Source organism: Myotis yumanensis, unplaced genomic scaffold, assembly GCF_028538775.1.
Source record: "Myotis yumanensis isolate MYYU_CA2020_CCGP unplaced genomic scaffold, mMyoYum1.0.hap1 SCAF_19, whole genome shotgun sequence".
Lineage (NCBI taxonomy): Eukaryota > Metazoa > Chordata > Mammalia > Chiroptera > Vespertilionidae > Myotis > Myotis yumanensis.
Window position 1 is genome coordinate 12708963 of NW_027223770.1, and position 20112 is coordinate 12729074.

Consider the following 20112-nt stretch of genomic DNA (forward strand, 5'->3'; position numbering starts at 1 on the left):
AGACTGTACCCTTTTATGTAATGATGTTTACTTTGAATTTATATTAGTTCACACAAACACTCCATCCATGCTTTTGTTTCGGCCCTCCGGTCCAGTTTAAGAACCCATTGTGGCCCTCAAATCAAAAAGTTTGCCCACCCCTGAGCTAGACGCTAGGATGATTACAGAACATCATTGGGTAGTTTCCTTTGCATGGCAGACATTGGTCTGCCCCTACTAAGAGAATTTAAGGTGGTCTGAAGGCTTCCTGTTGGTTCCTGGCCTGTCCATAGAGTTCCCTCTTCTAAGACAGATACTCCATCCTGGATTTGGTCACCTCCCTCTTTTTTTTATTTTTATTTTTTGTCTTGTGATTGTTATTAGTTGGGGGTTCAGGGAGGTTACTGCCTGGCTCTGATCTACTTGCTAATCAGGTCCAAGACTGGACCCTGCTTCCTCTCTTAAAGGTGTCTGTGCACTGTATTGAATCCCTTAAGAAGTGTGCAGAGTCACGAGTGACAGCTTCAAGGATTCTTCACAGATGGACATGCCTGTGTAACCAGCAACCAGATTAAGAAACAGACCCCAGAAGCCCCTTGTCTGTCCTTGAGTCATCGCTTCTCTTCCACCCCCAACTGCCTTCTCTCACGCCTAGCGCCTGGATTCTTGCTTTCCAACTTGAACCGCCATGAACGGAATTATACCTCATAGTTTCGTGGGTCTGGCTTCTTTGGTCAAAGTACACTTGAGAGACTCGTATGTGTATGGAAGTCAACTGTGACATTGCCAGCAGTCAACTATTTTTGACCTATAAAAGGCAAATTCATATGTTTTCTTCTAAATGTGCAGCCCTGCTCACTGATGGGTGGCTAATAGTCTCCATACCTTCAGCTGCCTCCCCTGTAGGAGCAGGGCTTGCAAGTGCTTGCCTGAGTGGGTTTCCAGTGCTGGTCACCTGGAGTGTGCTTTCTGGCCCACAAGGTTTGCATGCTTTCAGTCTTGGTCTTATTTTAAAATGTGACCTTTTCCTTTCCTCCCTGGGAGGTAATTCTTGTAGTCTGTGTCCAGCCAACTAAAACCCGTCATTGCTGTCTGGCATCAGTTTTGTTTTGTTTTTTTCTAATTCCCCTTTAGCACGCCAGCTCGGTTTCCTCCCAGCCAGGAGGGTCATGTCATGCTGTGGGCAGGGCAGGGGTTCCTCAATGCCAGGCTGCCTCAGTGTTTACCAGTCTGACAATGATGTGGGCGAGGGTTGTCAGCCACCCTTTCTTGGGAAGGACTCATCCACATTGAGAGGTGGTTCTTCGTGCAGTTTGCACAAGAAGTTGTTGGCTGCTGGGGTTGTTTTTGAAATTATAAAGTTGGAGAGTCTCTTTCCCAGTTCCCTGGGCTGGGAAGCTGCAGTTCTATGACTCAGCCCTGACTGTATCTCCCTCTGGGGCTCAGTTATCTCATCTGAAGGGTGCCCTGGGGCAGGTGAGATGATCGAGATAGCCCTTCAGGGGGCAGACCTCGCTTCACCAGTGCCCTTTAGCCGTGTCCTTGTAGCTCCTTGTGTGTGGAATTTCCACCTACCTAACCCGTGCTGCCATCCCTGCTTGTCCTTCATCACCTTCCTTGCGTCCTCTGCCTGCTACCCACACCCAGAACCTCCTGCCCACCATCCTGGCTCCCAGATGCCTGTGGTAACCAGGCTCAGCCTCTCTGTCTCACATTCCAGGCCACCTGACTTTATTAATTACCCTCTGGGCTTGTTTCTGTGAGAAACTGTGTCTTCCTTTTTTGGAATTGTCTCCTTCCTCTTGACACCCATCAGAGGAGCATTTACTGCTTGCAGAGCATAGTCCGTTCTGGGCATTAGAAAGCTTACCACCCACCCCTGCTCTTCCCAGACCTGAATGTGTGTGTGTGTGTGGGGTCCCTTGGTTAAAATGTGGGTTCTGGTTCTGAGATGTGGAGTGAGACCTGAGCATCTGCATTTTAGAGTTCCCACGTACTGCTGCTGGTCCTTGTACCTCACCCTATGACAACCAAGACTAGCAGGAAGTGGGACTGGGGGCACAGGAACCAGCATACCAGGCCTGTCTGCCTTCTTGCTGAAGTGGCTCCTGGATTTTCACTTGTTCCTGGACTGACAGGATGACCAATTTCCCCTGCTGTGCTGTCCTATTGGCAGACCCACCCTGTCGGCCTCCCACAGGCTCTCCGGCTCCCAGCCTCCTGCTTCTGTCACTGCCAGCAAGCCTCTTACCAACAGCTCAGGCCCCTGAGGAGGCAGTGCAATGTGGGGGACAGAGTCTGGAGGAGAACATGGCTTTTTAATAATTATAATCTTAAATTATTATTCCCCTTTGAGCAGCGCTCACCTGCCTCTTCCCAGCAGTACTCATGGTCTTGGGCCCATTCAAAACTTTTGGCTGGATTGTATCAAGCCTGGGGCCCTCCTGGCAGGACCCTGCCCTTCACCTTTCCTGGTGCTAGCCAGCCAGTTGTGCCAGCACCAGGAAGGGAAATCCATCTGCAGATCCCCCAGGTCGTCTTGGCCTCATTTCTCCTTGTTGGCACCAAAGCCAGGAGTGATGTGAGGCTTGTAGGCTTGTGGGAGGAGGAGAGGACCTAAGGCTCTCCGGAGAAGCAGGGATTTGAGGGTCATGGGGCCTGGAGTGGTGTGGTGTGGAGCCTCCTGCCAGATCTCCCCTCAGAGCAGCACTTTCTCCTGGTGGGGAGGTGCCCACAAGCTTTCCCATCTCAGATGGGAGTGGCACAGATCGGGTCTGGGCCCACGTGGGACTTGGACCACATGAGCAGCTTGGGGTATTCAGTGGGGCCCATAGGATTTCAGGATAGACTCAGGGTGGTCAGCCTAGGGTGGACGCCACCTCCCTCATTGATCAGGGTGAGCCAGTGGGTGGGTGTCAAGACTGGCCCGAGGGTTAGAGAAGAAAGCCAGCCCAGGGGCCCCCATCGCCACGTCACTAATGCGCTGAGTAAAACCCAAGTGTTTATGTCATAGAAGCTGCGTTGGAGGGAGCGCTGGTCTCCTGGCATTTGTGGAGCTTATTGCTTTCCAGGACGATGGTCTGGGAGAAGAGCCAGGAGCTGCTGGCCGGCATCCAGATCTGGGCTGGATTACACGGCTGGGCTTGCCCAGAGCCGTGAGTCCCACCCATCACCAGCCCTGCCTGGAGGGACTGGCTAGAGAGGTCATGGAGGCCAGAGCTGTTCCCAGAGCAGCCGGGGCAGCCTGCTCCCCACCCCCAAAGCAGGCTGAGTGATGGAATCTACCTGTGGCTTCTAGCTTGAAACTCCTCACTGCCCCAGGTGGTAGGGTTACTGGGCCATCCATGGGCCCTTAAACTGAGTCGAAGGACACAGCCCAGGTGAGGCCCTGCTATGAAAGGCAAGCTGTGAGGGGTGGGGGGGTAAGGGTGGAGGTGATCAAGACTACCCTCCGTGGCTGCACGTGGAGGGCAGGTCTGCTGTGCGTGGCACTCCTGCTCCTGCCTGGGAAGGGAGTGCTGTATCTGTCCCTGCGGCTAGGGAAAGCCTGACTGCTGCTCTGGAGTCACACTGAGTCCTCACTCGGCCACTCACTTGCTCTTGTGACCTTGGCAAGTTGCTTACCCCCCAGAACCTTGTCTTCTCTGTCCCTGGAGGTAGAGGTAGCCCTTCAGAGCCTTCCTGGCAGGCAGGCTGCCCTCTCACAGGGCAGACGGTGCAGTGTGAGGTGCAGCCTCTGCAATAGTGAACAGGGAGGCTCCTGCCTGTTGGGACAGGAAAGGCTTCACGGAGGAACCTCGGTTAAGTAGAGAGGAGGCCATGAGATGGGATGAACGGAGTCCCAGGCTTGTAGGTGTGGTAGGTGGGGTGGGGCTGGGCCTGGGGCTCTTCTGGATCCTGGGCTGTTTGTACCTTCTAGCAGTGTCTGCTGCCTTCCAGCTGCCTCCCCGTAGACATGGAGGCAGAGGCAGTGCAGTTGGCATAGGGCAGCACCAGTAAATGCTGAGCTCCCGACACAGGTATGTTCTTTGAAAGCCTCTGTTTTTTCTCCTCACCTCACCCGCCACAGGCTTCCTGATGTTGTTTCTACCATAGTTTAGTTCTGCCCATTCTAGAACTTGTCATACATGTGTAATTTGGTCCCCCAGGTACAACCTCATTTAGCAGTTGGCTGTGTGTGCTTCTTTCCACAGGATGGCATGGCCTTATGGGCCTTTCATACCGTTGGTGGAGGAGAGTAGGCAGGGAAGGAGCAGCAGATGGGTTGTGAGGAGCTCTGCCATCTCCCTCTGGCTCAACTAGAAGGGCCTAGCCTTCCCTCAGGTGTCAGTGTGTCTGGGCCCTGTGCTGGCTGTGAGTGAGTGAGTGAGTGTGTTTGTTTTACGGAGCGGGGCGCGGTGATGAGGAGGCAGAATGCCTCCCTGACTTTTCCGTGGCACGGGCCTGGACGGGGAGGAAAGGAAATGAGAATTTAGCAGGGACCTGTCCCAGTTCATGGTGTAACTGCCCTGTTGAGTAGGTGGAGAATGACCATTCTGTAAACAAGGACCTGGGGAAGGTGATCCAGGTCTTCAGGCAGGTCTCTGCATTCCCGCACACGCTTTTTGTTCCAATATGGCAGAGCTGGCCCCCAGGGACTTGTGTCCCTGCCAGGGTCAGCCCACCTGGGGACACCTACCCACCCACCTGCAATGGTCCAGGTGTCGGCTATAGAGGAGAACCTGACTGTCCCCCTTACCCCAGGTTCTAGGTTTCCTGGAGCCAGTGATCTGGTTGGGCAGCTGGCCTGACTTGGGGCAGATAGGCACTGCATGGGCCTACTGCCTGGGGGCTGCTGGGGGCCAGGCGTGTCCTCATCCTAGCCTGTAGTGGGCTCCTGCCAGGCTGGGCATCAGCTCCTCAATCCAGTGGGCCATTGTGCTGCCAGCTTGGTGGTCCAGCCCCCAGTCTTGCTTCTACTAACCTGGCAACCTCCACTCCCCAGGCTGTGGCCTCTCTAGGATGGGTGCTTCCTGTCCCCACCCTCCTAGGTAAATGGGAGGGCAGAGGTCTCTGGCTGTCGTCACTTTGCTGGGAAGAGAACAGCAGTGGTTCATAGGGGACCTGGCCCTGCAGCAGGGAGGACTGCCTCTTTGGTGATGTTGCTTTGTTTGTAGACAGTGGTGGCCCACACTTGGCCCAGTGTGGGTGGCAGGACAGCATCATGCAGCCAACTCTCCCGGGGCTTCACCTCGTGGAGGGTGCAGCAAGTTGGCTCTGCTCTTTTCTGCTGACGTCCCTGTGGTGAGGTCAGGCCCCAGAGGAGTCATGTCTGACCCAGCCCATCTGACCCAGCCCAGGAGATGTTGGTCAGTCATTCAGCTGTCCCCAGGCTAGTGAAGTGCCTGACAGGACTGGGCAGCGGGGACCCACGGAGAGTCCCAAGTCCTGTGCTGCCACCCACTCCCTGAGCTGCCCAGTAGTTTGGCCTGGTCTCTGACAAGGGCAAGTAACCTGGTTGCAGGGTCTGGCACATGCTGAGGTGGAAGCCACTGGGTAGGATGGTCTGTCTGGGCAGGTGGCACAGGGCTGTGTGGTGAGCATCTGGTTGGCTGTGGCTTCCTGTTCAGTGTTGCCGTGGTCTCTGCTCTCCTTCCCAAGGCAGGGCTCAGCTCTGTCCCACTGGTTGTCTCTGGCCTCAGGCTCTGTCCCACTGATCCATCTCTGGCCTCATGGGGGCTGGGGGGAGCCTGGACTCCACGAAGCAGCTGTACCTACAGAGCTGGTTCTGCTGCTCTCTGGGTCATCAGAGATCCCAGACCAACCACCCTGACCAGCTGAGTCCCCCTCCCCCTGGGCCACCTCTGTGAGAAGGGAGTTGTGCTAGGGGCCAGAGAGACAGCTGGCAGGTTGGAGTTGAGGCCTCCCAGCCACCCGCACCCCCGGGTCTGGTCACATTCCTGAGGGACCTGCTGAACCTCCCTGGCCCTGGGGGCGGGGGAAGGGCAGGCAGGGATGGGCTCCAAGCTGCTGCAGGCCTCCTCCCCCACCCTGGCTCCATTCCAAGGGAGCCCTGGTCTGCCCACTGGAGTGGTGTACAAGGAGCCAGAACCTCAGGACCCCCCTCTTGTGGGACCTGAAAAGTTGGGGGCAGAAGCAGCTCACATGCATCTGGTAGCTGCTGCCAGTGGCTTTGGCAGGGTGGTATGGAAAGGCCAAGCTTTCGGAAACTCCTATAAGGGGAGGCCATGTGGTCAGGCTGGGCTGGGCAGGAGGGGCTGGGCCCTCTGGGCAGGGAGGGGGCAAGAGCAGATTTGGAAGGGAAGGAGGCAGGAGAGCCAGAAGCGGTTGAGACTGGTTCTTATAAATAGCCCATTGCACCAATGCCTTCAATTTTGACCTTTTGTCATGTAAATGTGGCCAGCCTGGGAAGGACCTTGCCCAGGCCTCCTGTCAAAATGCCTGCCATGAATTTGAGCCTGCTCCCAGCTCCTGAGGCTGAGGTGGCCCTTGGAGTACCCTAAAGCTCCTGGGTGGGAAGCAGTGCAGTGCCTTTGAGCTCCCTAGACCTGCCATCTTAACCTACCACTGGGCCTGTCGGCAGGGCACTATGGCCACTGTCTCCTTCCCAGCTGGCTGCCCCTATCATTCCAGCCAGAGAAACCCCCTGACCGTCTTGGGAACAAGGGCTCAAGGACTACCAGGCACCTTCTACTTCACTGTCTCTCCCCCCGCCCCTCCCCTGATGGCTGTCTGGGTGACTATGTCCATTCCATCTTCCATCTTCTCTCCAGGTGACCGGGCATTGATGCACCCCCAAGGGAGGCCACGCGCTCAAGGAGGCCACCCCTGCTCGCTGCTGCTCACATGGTTTCTGGGCCCCTGGCACTCCGGTAGGCTGGGGACAGGGAGCTGGCAGGGTGGGGGAGCGGGAGGGAGACTGAGGAGGGAGGGAATCGTCCACCTGCTCCTGCTGGGGGATTTCTGGGAGGCCCACACAGTCCTGCAGCTCTCAGCCTGCGTCCTTTGTGTGCAGGCAGCACTGGGCAGCTCAGAGGGGAGGCTGGGCCCGTTGTCCTTGGTTTGGGGAGGAGGGGCTCATTGTGGACTCACAGGCTCTTGGAGGATGGGACCTCCTGCTCTCACCAGTCCCTTTGACAGGCTTGGAGCACAGGCATCTGGGTGCTGGTGGAGCTGACATTGTACTTCCCTGGGGCCAGGTATTCCGGCCAATGTGGAGGCCATGCCTTGGGCAATTTGTCCCTGGCTGGCTGGCTGTGGGGCAGGAAGTAGGGGAAGGTTGGTTCCCATAGGACCTGGCTCCAGCTTCCGACTGAGCAACCTTGCAGGGCCAGGTTGGTCTATTGTCTAGCACAGTGGTTCTCAACCTTCCTAATGCCGCGACCCTTTAATACAGTTCCTCATGTTATGGTGACCCCCAACCATAAAATTATTTTTGTTGCTACTTCATAACTGTAATTTTGCTACTGTTATGAATCGTAATGTAAATATCTGATATGCAGGATGTATTTTCATTGTTACAAATTGAACATAATTAAAGCATAGTGATTAGTCACAAAAACAATATGTAATTATATATGTGTTTTCCGATTGTCGCGACCCACAGGTCAGGCCCTGGGTGCAGCCTGGCACCCACGTGTTCACAGAAAGCTCTGATGCTTTTTGGGGGGTTTGAGTGGTTGCTAGGTGTTTTTTGTTTTTTTTTTAAATTAATCTTTGCAAACAAGGGCACGTGTGGGGCGGGCGGCCAGGGTGGTGGTGGTATTTGTGTCACAGGGAGACAGGGTGGGCGTGATCCCTCTAGGCTTTGTCCTGAGGGAGGCAGAGCTGAGTGCCTTGGTAAGAGCAGGAGGTCCCAGGTGAGGTGAGGCTCAGAGCACTCAGTTACTTCAGAGATTGAGCCCTGAGCGGAAGGGTTGAGGGTACCTTTGACAACTGTGTGGCAGAGTTGCCTGTGGAAGGCTTTATGTTTCCTGAGCGGCTGGAGGGCGCAGGGAGCCACGACCTTGTGCTGTGGGCCCTGCCACTCACTCTGGGGTGGGCATATGGTGATCACACTGCCACACAATCAGCCTGCTGGGTTCCTGATGAGGCCAGAGGCTTCTGCTGTTTGGTACTTAATGACATCAGTTAGTGACTGTGCCAGTCTGTCAAGGCCAGCTGCCTGTCTTTCCCATGCCCAGACAGTGCTGCCCTGCCCAGAAAGGATCCAGGGTAGGGCCCATGTGTTGCAGTGGTGTGGCCAAGCCACATTTTCTACTCAGCACCCAGAGACCCAGACCAGGAAGTGCTCTATGGCCTCCAGTGGGCAGGTGAGGGACTGCCTGTGGGCTGCAGTGTCTGGGAGGTGGTGACACACCTTGGCAAGTCTGAAAGCTTGGGAGGCCTGTAGGGTTTGCAAGAGGCACCCAGCGTAAAGCAGAAGTCGCAGACTGGAGGCTGCACATTTGGTTTGGCTCACAGAGCATTTAAGAAAAAGAACCTTCGTTTAATATTGGGAGATTTCGCCGCTGGGGCATGGCTCAGAGCTCTGCTCCTTTCCGTCCCTGCCGCTTCCCAGCTCCTCAGAATCCTCTGCTGGTCATTTTTAGGTCCCTATGGGCCTGTGGCTGGATTCCTTTAGTGTGCAGATGGTCCATGGGCTGTGAAGTGTAGTTCAATCCCAGTTTCTCTACTTGGCATGGAGTGACTTTCATTGTCCTGCTTTCGTTTTCTCCTCAGTGCAAATGGGGCCGGTTGCACTGCCCCTTTTCTGGCAGTCTGAGTGCTAGGCGGCTAGTGTGAGTCCCCTTCCTGTGTACTGTGCCTGAGAAGGTGGCCAGTGGCCAGGTCAGCTTAGAGGCCTCTCTGAGTGCCACTGTGGCCCACCCAGGCCTGGAGCCCTCGCACTAGGGTCCTGGTCAGCTAACTCTCACAAGCCTGTTCTTGCTTGCAGGTGGTACGCGTGGGCAGGGCGTGGGGACATGGGGCCTGACATGGAGCTGCCCAGCCATTCGAAGCAGCTCCTGCTGCAGCTGAACCAGCAGAGGACAAAGGGCTTCCTGTGTGATGTCATCATCATGGTGGAGAACTCCATCTTCCGGGCCCACAAGAATGTCCTGGCCGCCAGCAGTATTTACTTCAAGTCCCTGGTCCTGCACGACAACCTCATCAACCTGGACACGGACATGGTCAGCTCCACAGTGTTCCAGCAGATCCTGGACTTTATCTATACAGGCAAGCTGCTGCCCAGCGACCAGCCAGCTGAGCCCAACTTCAGCACTCTCCTCACTGCCGCCAGCTACCTCCAGCTGCCCGAGTTGGCAGCCCTCTGCCGTCGAAAGCTCAAGCGAGCCGGCAAGCCTTTCGGCTCTGGACGGGTCGGGGCTGCTGGCATGGGGCGGCCCCCCCGCAGCCAGCGGCTGTCCACAGCTTCTGTCATCCAGGCTCGGTATCCAGGGCTCATGGATGGGCGCAAGGGGGCCCACACCCCCCAGGAGCTCCCCCAGGCCAAAGGCTCGGATGATGAGCTCTTCCTCGGCAGCTCCAATCAGGAGAGTGCACACAGCCTGGGCCGGGCCGTCTGCCCAGCCAGTGGGGAGGCCGGCCTGGGCAGTTGCAGCACCAATGGGAGCAGTGGGGGCTGCGAGCAGGAGCTGGGCCTGGATTTGTCCAAGAAGAGTCCCCCTTTGCCCCCCGCCACTCCTGGTCCCCCCCTCACCCCAGATGATCCTGCCCAGCTGAGTGACAGTCAGCATGGCTCACCCCTCTCGGCCTCAGCTCCTCCCGTTGCCAACAGTGCCTCTTATGCCGACCTGGGGGGCACCCCCAGTGAGCCCATGGATCTGGAGGGGCCCGAGGACAACCACCTGAGCCTGCTGGAGGGGCCTGGCGGGCAGCCCCGGAAGAGCCTCCGGCACTCGGCCCGCAAGAAGGAGTGGAGCAAAAAGGAGCCCATGGCAGGTTCCCCCTTCGAGCGGAGGGAAGTGGGGCCCAAGGGCTCCTGCCCAGGGGAAGAGAGTGAAGGGCTTGGGGACCGGGTTCCCAACGGCATCCTGGCCAGCGGTGTAGCAGGGGGCGGCCCCAGCGGGCCCTACAGGGAGCCCCCATACCCCTGCAAGGAGGAGGAAGAGAATGGCAAGGACGGGAGTGAGGACAGCGGGCAGAGTGAGAGTGAGGGGGGCAGTGGTCACGCCAGCACCCACTATATGTACCGGCAGGAAGGCTACGAGACAGTGTCCTATGGGGACAACCTGTATGTGTGCATCCCCTGCGCCAAAGGCTTCCCCAGCTCTGAGCAGCTCAACGCCCACGTGGAGACGCACACAGAGGAGGAGCTGTTCATCAAGGAGGAGGGCGCCTACGAGACGGGCAGTGGGGGTGCGGAGGAGGAGGCAGAGGACCTGTCAGCGCCCAGTGCAGCCTACGCAGCTGAGCCCCGGCCCTTCAAGTGCTCAGTCTGTGAGAAGACCTACAAGGACCCGGCCACCCTGCGACAGCATGAGAAGACACACTGGCTGACGCGGCCCTTCCCCTGCAACATCTGCGGCAAGATGTTCACGCAGCGTGGCACCATGACACGCCACATGCGCAGCCACCTGGGCCTGAAACCCTTCGCCTGTGATGAGTGTGGCATGCGCTTCACCCGCCAGTACCGCCTGACGGAGCACATGCGCGTGCACTCGGGTGAGAAGCCCTACGAGTGCCAGCTCTGTGGGGGCAAGTTCACCCAGCAGCGCAACCTCATCAGCCACCTGCGCATGCACACTTCCCCCTCCTAGAAGCCAAAGACCTTCTCCAGCCTGGGGCGCTCTCTGCAGACTCGCCCTTGGGAACAATGGAAGAAAGAAGTAAGGAGGCCCAGGGGGCAGGCCCGGACCCCAAATCTAGCGGGGGTGGCTCCTGGTGACACCTCCAGCCCGTCCCCCTACCCAGAGCTTTAATCCACAGTCTGTACCAAGGGAAAAGAGCAGAAGAAGGCCGGGTCCCGAACCCCAAAGGTATTGTGGGTGTGCAGTCTACCTCCAGATCCCGCCCAGGCCCCTGCCCCCTCTCCCAGGTCTACCATAGGGCCTGTGGGAGTGGGTCACGGGGTCCGCACCGGCCTTTTTCTCACAGGTCAGGTCTGAGCAGGGGGAGTGGGGACCTCCCTCTGTGCTGGGAGGATCAGGGCTACCTGTGGCCAGGGGCAGTGTCCCTATACGCAGGAGTGCTAGTCTGTGTGCGGGCCACCTTGGCTGTACGGGGAGCAGTGCTGGATGGGAGGCGATGGAGGCCCCCCCCTCGAGCCAGGGGGGCCCTCACCGTCTACCTCTCCACAACTAAAGAGCCCTCTGGGCTGGTGTTGCTGTTATTCCTACTGATCTGTTCCTTTTTTCTTTGTGAGTTTTGTTTTTTAAACCAAAACCAACAAGAGTTTATTTTCCTCCTGGCCCCTCGGGGCTGAGCCTGGGTCTGCAGACTGAATGTATGGGGCACTCGCCCCTCCCGCCTGGCTGCAGGCTTCGGGGCACCCACCCCTCCAGGCCCCAGAAGCCCTTCTTGGCCAAAGGCTTCCCTGGGCCCCAGCCCACCTCGGCTGCCTCAGGAGAGAGAGTGCTTTTCCTATAGTTTCTGAGGAATCTTCTTTGTTTAGAGGTACTTGTTTTTTATTAAGAGAAAAACCAGTGTAACGTTTATGTGAGTGAACTGGAAGGTCTGGGGTTCGAGGGGGGAGGGGGGAGGCTGGACTGGGTGCCAGGGCCGTCGGTACTCTCGTTTTCCTTTTGTGTGTGTGGTATGCGCAGTGCGTGTGGACAGATGTTGCGCTTTCCTTCTTCCTTACCTGACAAGGTGGAGAGACTTCTGACCTTTTGCTACCTCTTGAAATTCACGAAGAACAGTAAGTTGGTGACTGGCAGCTGAGGCAGTGACACTTTTGCTTTCCTCTCTTTAGTGCACAAAGACGTTCAAGTGCACAGCCCTGGGCCCACCACGCATCACGCTCAGTGAGGCTCCTGCAGCTTCGGAGTCTCTGCTCATGTGTGGGTGTTCTCCTGGGCACAGGGCTAGTCCTGGCCACCCTGAGGGTGTTCTGAGTGTCCGCTGAGCCAGGGAGCCCACACAACTCCAATCCGGGCCAGGTGAGGGTGTGAGTGCTCCAGCCCCAGGGGAGCCAGGTATTGGGCAACGGGGAGATGGGTGCCAGCTCTTTTCAGCTCCTTGCCAGGACTAGGATGAGGCGGAAGTGAGCCCCCTATCCTGTTCCCTGGGCCTGCAAGAGCTTGAGCTTGGGAAAGGAGCAGCCCCCCTAGCCAGTGCTAGCCAGTGTGGAGGCATGGGAAGGGCTGACCAAAGTGATGTGTACCCTCTGGGGGATAGGAAGGGGACTGGCCCTACTTGGACGAGTCCTGGCCCACTGCCACTCTGTCTCGGGGCTGGCTGCCACCCATTGGCTCAGCCCTGTCTGGGTTTCACCCCTCGCCCCTCACTTTGGGTTTTCTTCACCAGCCTCAGGCACCTCCATGGGCCCAGAGCTCACAAGGCCAGACCAAGGTGCCGAAGTTGGCTCCACTGTCCTCGGCCGACTGGAGCCACAGGGCTGAGCCGGTGGCTTTATTTTCTTCATTTTTTTTCCCTTCTTTTTTTTCCTTTCTATTTTAAGTTCAGACCAAAAAATTCCAGAGTCATCCCTACCCCTAACCCTTCCAGAGACCTTCCAGCTGGAAACAGAGCCTGAGTTCAGGGACCCGAGTGGTGTGTTTTGGGACTGAGGGCTCCTGGGTGAGGGATCCTGGGTGAGCCCTCAGGCAGTGCCCGAAGCCCTGAGCCAGCTCCTCTTCCTTTAGGTGGGAAATGGAGGACTGTGCCCAGGGTCTCGTGTTCCAGCAGGTCAGTGAGGGGCAGGGCCTGCCGCAGGCCCCTTTGCTCTCCCGACCCCACCCCACTCCGTCAGCACTTAAGCCACACGACACAAAGTCTGTACTGCACGGGAGGTGCACACATGCCTGGCCTGTGTGTGGCCTCCCCCGCCGTGGGCAGCGCAAACGTGAGGTGACGAGTGAAAGTAGGCGATTCATTTGCAGAGCTTCAGGGACTGGGCGCAGAGGCCCCTCACTCAACGACGTTTGTGCGACATAGTATTGTACCCACCTGAGTATTGTATCGAGCCTTTTCTGTATTTTAACAAGAAAGCAAAACACTAGTTTCCTATGTAAGATTTTAAGGGTTTGTGGGGCAGGGTGGGATTGACACACACTTGGTTTTGTTTGCTTTTTCCTTTGGTTTCATGTGGCGTGTGCTTGTGAGTGTGCGTGGAAATGTGTTAAGAGCCTCACAAGGAAATTAGGCCATTGGAGGCCCAGGGCGGCTTACAGTTCTCTGCTTTAGTCACTTAATTCCTGAATGTTTTGGTGAAACAGGAAACAGAAAATAGCAGTTGTCATGTAGGAAAGAGGATAAACAACAACAAAAAGAAAAAAGAAAAAAAAAAAAAAGCTCATACCCAAATTCACAAAACCTATTTTTTAAACCAAAGCACATTTTGAATGAGTATGGAACCTCAACAGGCTCAGAAAAAAAGATACTAATATATTTATCTCATTGTTTACATAAACTTTTACAGTTTCAGACCTCAGCAGCTGGAAGGCCAGTCCCAGTGAGTCCTAACCTTCTGGAGGCCCCTCCAAGTTGGCCCTGGTAGAGCTCCGGCAGAGGGCACCTGCGGGGCTGGGCACTCTAAGCCCCGCCACTCCAAGCCCAGCTGGCACCAAAGAGCTTGGGCCACTGCTGACTGGCCCCCAGGCCTTCTGGCCATCCTGGCCAGCGGGCACAGCGGGGTGCTGGCGGCTCTGACCACAAGACCCAGGCTGGGCTTGGACCTGGGGATGGCGGTGAGCCCTACCTCTGCTCTGCCCAAGATCCTGGGGTGGGTTGATGTGAGGGTCCCTCTCAAGCCAAAAAGCCAGGACCTTTGCACATCCATTGATTCTGGCTGGTCCCGGTCCCTGGGGACCCCCCCCCACCAGTAGCAGGAGGGGCTTACTGGGCTGGTCCTTACCAACATAGACGGTGCAAACACTCTGAACAGTGTTGTTTTTGTATCAATATGTTTGTGCAGTAATGAATGTATTTATTTCTCAGACTTGGGGCGAGCGAGGGGCAGCCCGGGCTCTGCCACCGCACGCTCCTGCCAGACCGAGCCACTGCAGGGGCTCGTCCAGGGTTGCAAAAAAGAAAAGATGAACCTTTAAGCAAATAAGAATCTCAGAGACTTGCAGCATAGCCATACACCTCAGCCTGTGAATGAACAATCCGGACCCAGACTGACTCTCAGAACCTCACGCAGCCATGTGTGTGTTTCCCGTTAGTCACCACTCGGTGCTGGGCTGTCCTCTGCCCCCACCCTGTCAGTATTCACTGGACTTGACCGAGTGCAGGAGTGCGATCTGGGCTGGCTGGCTGGGCAGGCAGACCCCAGCCGCCATCCCTGCAACCGTCCTGAGTTGGGGTGAGGCCTGGGCAGCCAGAAGGGCAGGGCTCAGGGAAGAGGTCACTGTATCCGTCCTGCCCCCTGATTTGGGGGACAAAAGCAGAGGCGCCAGGCCTTAGGAGAACAAACAAGGGATCTCAGCTCTGTCCCCTGAGGGACCAAGGCCCTTGGTCTTCCCCAGAGCCACTGTTGGGGCAGACGCTATTGAACCTGTGAATCCGATGCCAGGAGTGAGGGGATGGAGAGGGATCTAACCAGAGCCTCAGTCTGACATTCCAAATGAGGGGGTGGGTGTGCACTGTGGGAATTGAGGCTGCCCAGTACCCCCCAGCTTCAGTCACCCCACTTTTTCTACCAGGAACTCCTCCCCCTACCTCACCTATTTGCTATTTATTGCTGTAATTTATTGACCTCAAAAATGCTGCATAACAGACCTCACTTGGGACAGGGAGGATCTCCAGGCCCCCCCCTCCACTTGGCAGGGCCCTGTGGGGCCAGGTGCTGAGGGGAGCCTCTCTGTACCCTACCCATCACTTGCTTTCCCCCTCCCCCCTTGGGGGACCCCAGGTTGGGCTCTGGCCCATTCATAAATACCTCGAGGGGGAGGGAGAGGGATGGGGTTATAGCTGTTTTGTTTAATTGGAACTGGAAGAGGGATCATGTCCTTACTTTATGTCCTTCCCAGAAAGGGGGAGGGACACTGTGATCGCACTCCTGTACTGGCCACCGCCGCTGTCAGTCATCACGTTGAGTTCACTTCCCTCGAGAGTTTGGATAAATTCAGGTCAGAGCTGCAAGTACGCAGCCCTCAAGTGTCATAGAAAAGCAACTCACCTACGACTGATCTCTCCATTCAGAAGTGTGCAGTCTTAATGTACAGTGATGAGAAACTGTTATTTTATGATCTTTTCATTAAAAGCTTGATTGAAAACTGCCTTTCGTGGGCCTCTGTTTCTGTGGCTGTTCTTTCTCACTAAGTGACAAACTGCCTTCCTTTTTGACCAGCACTCTGGGCTTGGCATCCTCTTGGGCAGTGTTGGCCTCAGTTGGCCAAGGCAAGTTAGGAGGCAGTGGATATGTAGGTAGGCGTGTGGACCTGGTGGCCTGGATCGGGGAATGGCTCATACCCGGGACCACCTGTTGGAGCAGCGATGTCAGGCTGGGGTGGGGCAGCAGCTCTCATGTTCTCTCTCCTTCCTATTGTTTCCTGCTTGGCCTTGGGGTCAAAGGGGGGTGGGGGAGGAAAAGAGAATAATCAGTCTCTGGGGGCAGGGCCAGTAAATCAGATTCCCTGGGGGTCTGTTCTCCCAGCCACCAGGGAGAGAATCCCAGGATGAGTGAAGATGAAGGAAGAGGAGTAGGGCTGGAGCTAGGAGGTCAGTCAGAAGCTTAGACCCCTGCACTTGGACTGTGGGCATCCCAAGGGGCCCCAGGGCCGCAGCAGGGGAGCCCGGGCCTCCAGGCCTCCAGCAGAGCATGGGGATGGCTGCTCTAAGTCACGGTAAGTGCCATTCAATTGTTTAAAAATGTTTTATCAAAGCAACACCTGAGCATAGTTTAAATCATCAAATGATTCTTTTTTAAATAAAAAGGTTCTTAATTTCAGAGAGAGGAAGGGAGAAGGGGAGAGAAAAACATCAATGATGAGAAGTCAAGAAATGTTTCCCACAGCCCTTCTGTGGGGACATTTTCTAAATTGTACAGCAGAAGTAGAGGAAGCTTTTCAATGGCTCCCTGGTAAAAGCCAGGGCACATTATTAAAAGGTCTCAGTGCTGCCAAATGGTACTGTGGGTGGTCCCTGCCTCTGTGTGGGGGGCTGTTAGATAACATGTACACCGTCACTAACTGTCTTTCCAGAATCTGAATGAGAATGTGTGGACACGTGTGAGACCTATGCTTGAGTGGCTGGGCACCGGATCCATGCTCTCCAGCCAACTGGCATAGGACAGCCTTGGGCCTGGAGGAGGAAGGAGCCAGCTGGGAGGGGGCTGGCTCCCCACCCCACCCCAGGGACCGGCAGGTACTGTGCACCTGAGGGGGAGGCTGTTGAAGGGCGAGGCCACTGACGGCTTCCTGGGGGACCACAGTCCCTCAGGCTGAGATGGCGTGTACAGTCTCCCTGGGGACATCGTGCCTTAGATGGGCAGTGCGGAGAGGGAGGGTTACCTGGCTAAGTGGCACCAGCGGGTGGCACCGAGAGAACCCAGAATTGACCGTTGTCTGAGGGGCGGAGACCACAGGAAGCAATGCTGCAGTCTAGGTTTCTGCCCTCCTCCCCCAGTGAGCAGAGGAGAGATCCCGGTGCAGGGAAGGGAGGAGTCCTTGGTGTCAGGGGCCACCTCCACTTCTCCCCAAAGTGAACCTGGCATCCGGAGAGTCCTCGTGGCATCTCCTGGTAGGGGGAGCTGAGGGCAGAACAGGCAGCCCGGTCTGCAGGGCTGAGTAGGGGCCGTGTCAGGAGGCTGTCATTGTGGGCAGCTTTCACCCTTCTCAACATATTGCAGTGCTTTTCCCAGTTACAGATATTTACTTTCCTTATTATAAAAGCAACAAATGACCCTAAAAAACAACACGGGTACACAAAAAAGAGAAAATAAGAAAACTCATCATTGCATCTTCAGAAGTGACTGCTCTGTCACTAGATTTTAATAGAAAAAACGACTCTCACCCTAGCTGGTTTTGTTCAGTGGATAGAGCGTCGGCCTGTGGACCAAAGGGTCCTGGGTTCGATTCTGGTCAAGGGCACGTACCTTGGTTGCAGGCTCCTCTCCTGCCTGGGCCCCGGTTGGGGAGAAACACAATTGATGTGTTCCTCTCAAATCGATGTTTCTGTCTTTTCCCCTCTAACACTCTCTCTAAAAATCAATGGAAAAATATCCTTGGGTGAGGATTAACAACAAAAAACAGGGACTCTAATGGAACAAGAGCTCTGGCAGAAATTGGTCAAGTAGGACCACAAAGACCAAGGTCAGGGAAGGTGTTGCCCGAGCAGCGATTCCAGGGAAGGCTGTTCCATGTGTACAGATCAGTGTATGAAAAGTACCGAGACATAAAATTAGGTGGATTGCTTAGGGGATTAAAATGGAGTTCACTTTGGTTGTAGGGGGACATGGCAAGAGGCTAGGAGGTGGGCAGAACCAAACACTGGGGGACTTCGTATGCCGAGCAAAACAAGTTGAGATTTTTATTTTATTCTGTAAGTGCATGGGTTTTTGTTGCTTAAAGCCACATAACCCTTTTTATCAAATAATTGCTCACATGGAAGCACCTTCATTATTTGATATGTCATAGTTAAAAATCTTTTTCTATTGTACAAAAGTTTCAAACACAGATTTTATAATTGTTCTTTTTCTTATTCAACAGACATTTATTGAGCTCCTAGCATCATATAGATGTTCTCACAAGACTGTGCAGTAAACATGAAATTACTGCATTGAGCCATAAAGACTAGGGCGGAGTGGGTCGCCTGCATGGGCTGACTGGCTCCACAGCTGCCTTTGGAGTGGAGAGCTGGGTGGGTGTGCCAAGCAGGGGACCCACAACTGTGGATCTAGGTGCTGGCTTTCCTGGGGTTCACTTCTAGAAATCTTTCAGTTTTTCTATGTTTGAACATTTTCATAAGTTCATAAATTACTTAAATTCTTAACATTTATAAATGTTGGGGAAAATGCTATCTACATGTACTAGGCCCGTGGTTGGCAAACTGAGGCTCTCGAGCCACATGCGGCTCTTTGGCCCCTTGAGTGTGGCTCTTCCTAAGCCTTAGGAGTACCCTAATTAAGTAATAACAATGTACCTAAATATATAGTTTTAAGTTTAAAAAATTTGGCTCTGTTGATATTTGGCTCTGACTAATGAGTTTGCTGACCACTGTACTAGGCTATTCATTTATAATCGAGTATAATTTTGAAAGTACCAAGACATTAAGAAATCTCTAGGGGCAAGCATGTCAAACTCAAAGGCTAACACAGGCCGAGTACATGAGGCATGCGGCTGTGGACCATGAGTTTGACATGCTTGCTCTAGGGTATGCAGGATGGTCCTTCAGCCAACACTGTCCCCCCTTCTGCTCTGAGTCAGGCCAGTGTTGCCCTAGTGGATGCCTAGGAAGCCAACATGGCCACCCAGGGAAAAGACTGTGCCTAACCGAGACTGGGGGAGGAGGGAGGCTCTCCTAGAGGACTTTGAACCTGAGTCCTGAAGGGGCAGACCTGGGCCACACAGGCTGATTGGGGAGACAGGCAGGTGCTTCCGGTGGGAATTGGGGATGCAAAGGCAGGGCTGCTGCAGGAATCAGACCCCAGTCAGCTGCTTCCTGGCAGGGCTCAGAGGCACCAAGGCCAGGGTGGTTTGTTTCCATGACTACTGTGGCCCACGCCCCATCCCCCCTAACTCCAGGCCACTGAGGGGAAGCAGCTTGGGTTTCAAGAACAGCATAATTAGCTCTTGGCTTTACCCTGAAGAGAATTTCCTTATGCAGATAGGAGTGTGGGGGTGGGTGGGAGGGGTTGGACTGCCCTGGGGGACTCCCCTGCCCTGTAGGCATGCCCAGAAGCACCCATCAGCTCATCCTCCACAGCTGCAGAAAAGTTACCTGGAGGTCGGCCAGTATCATGGCCCATATGGCTAGACCAGCCGTGGGCAAACTACGGCCCACGGGCCGAATCCTGTTTGAAATGAATAAAACTAAAAAAAAAAAAAAAGACCATGTAATGATGTTTACTTTGAATTTATATTAGTTCACACAAACACTCCATCCATGCTTTTGTTCCGGCCCTCCGGTCCAGTTTAAGAACCCATTGTGAAAAAAAAAAAAAAAATGCCGAAACCGGTTTGGCTCAGTGGATAGAGCGTCGGTCTGCGGACTGAAGGGTCCCAGGTTCGATTCCGGTCAAGGGCATGTACCTGGGTTGCAGGCACATCCCCAGTAGGAGATGTGCAGGAGGCAGCTGATCGATGTTTCTCTCTCATCGATGTTTCTGGCTCTCTATCTCTCTCCCTTCCTCTCTGTAAAAAATCAATTAAAAAAAAAAAAAAAAGAACCCATTGTGGCCCTCAAGTCAAAAAGTTTGCCCACCCCTGGGCTAGACACTACTTCCAGCTTCTCTCCTGAACTTAGCGGGGCAGGGCATCCGGGCTGCCACTGTCATTGCTGAACCTGGGTTTTCCCATCTATAAAAACAAGATCATGATGCTTGCCCTGTGTGGGTGGTGGGGATCTTGGGGACACGGCGAGAGGAGACCGTTCGGGCTGGGCCTGGAGAGAGAAGTGACCACAGGGCATGGGAGGCACTGCGCCCTCCAACAGGACTGACAGACCCAACCTCGTCAGCATATATATATTCTCCAGCAGCGACAGGAAAATGGAAAAGAAAAAGGGAACTTTAATTGGATCAAATACACTAAAAATATTTTAATCTGTATAGTCAATATAAACATTACTAATGAGATGAGTGTATTACAGGGGGACCAGCTACTTTCCATTGCTCAGCAGCCACCATGTGGGAGTCCTAGTGCTGGAGCTGGCTGGCTCGAGGCCTAGATGGTGCAGGGCTCAGTGCTCAGAGCCTTAACCATGTGACCTCATTGATTCCCTCAACCTCATGAGGGAGAGTCTAGTAATAGCCCCCACTTTACAGATAGAGAAACTGAGGCACGGGGTCTAAGGCTGTACCACTGTTGC

At 55.0% G+C, this 20112-nt stretch overlaps 1 protein-coding gene across 2 annotated transcripts in view; it reads left to right on the forward strand.

Annotated features, from left to right (window-relative positions):
• The window catches only part of HIC2 (HIC ZBTB transcriptional repressor 2), a 28403-nt gene extending 12745 nt beyond the window's left edge, over nt 1–15658 (forward strand). The window contains exons 2-4 of one of the 2 annotated variants that reach the window (XR_011469006.1): nt 6753–6851; nt 8915–10808; nt 14080–15658. Coding sequence is in view for 1 of the 2 variants with exons in the window: in XM_070399350.1 (XP_070255451.1) it covers nt 6826–6851; nt 8915–10739 (1851 nt within the window). In the remaining variant the exon portion in view is untranslated. Of the gene's footprint in view, nt 1–6252; nt 6852–8914; nt 13521–14079 lie in introns of those variants that run through there. The other variant, XM_070399350.1, reaches the window with a different exon arrangement.
• Nucleotides 15659–20112: the final 4454 nt, after the last annotated feature.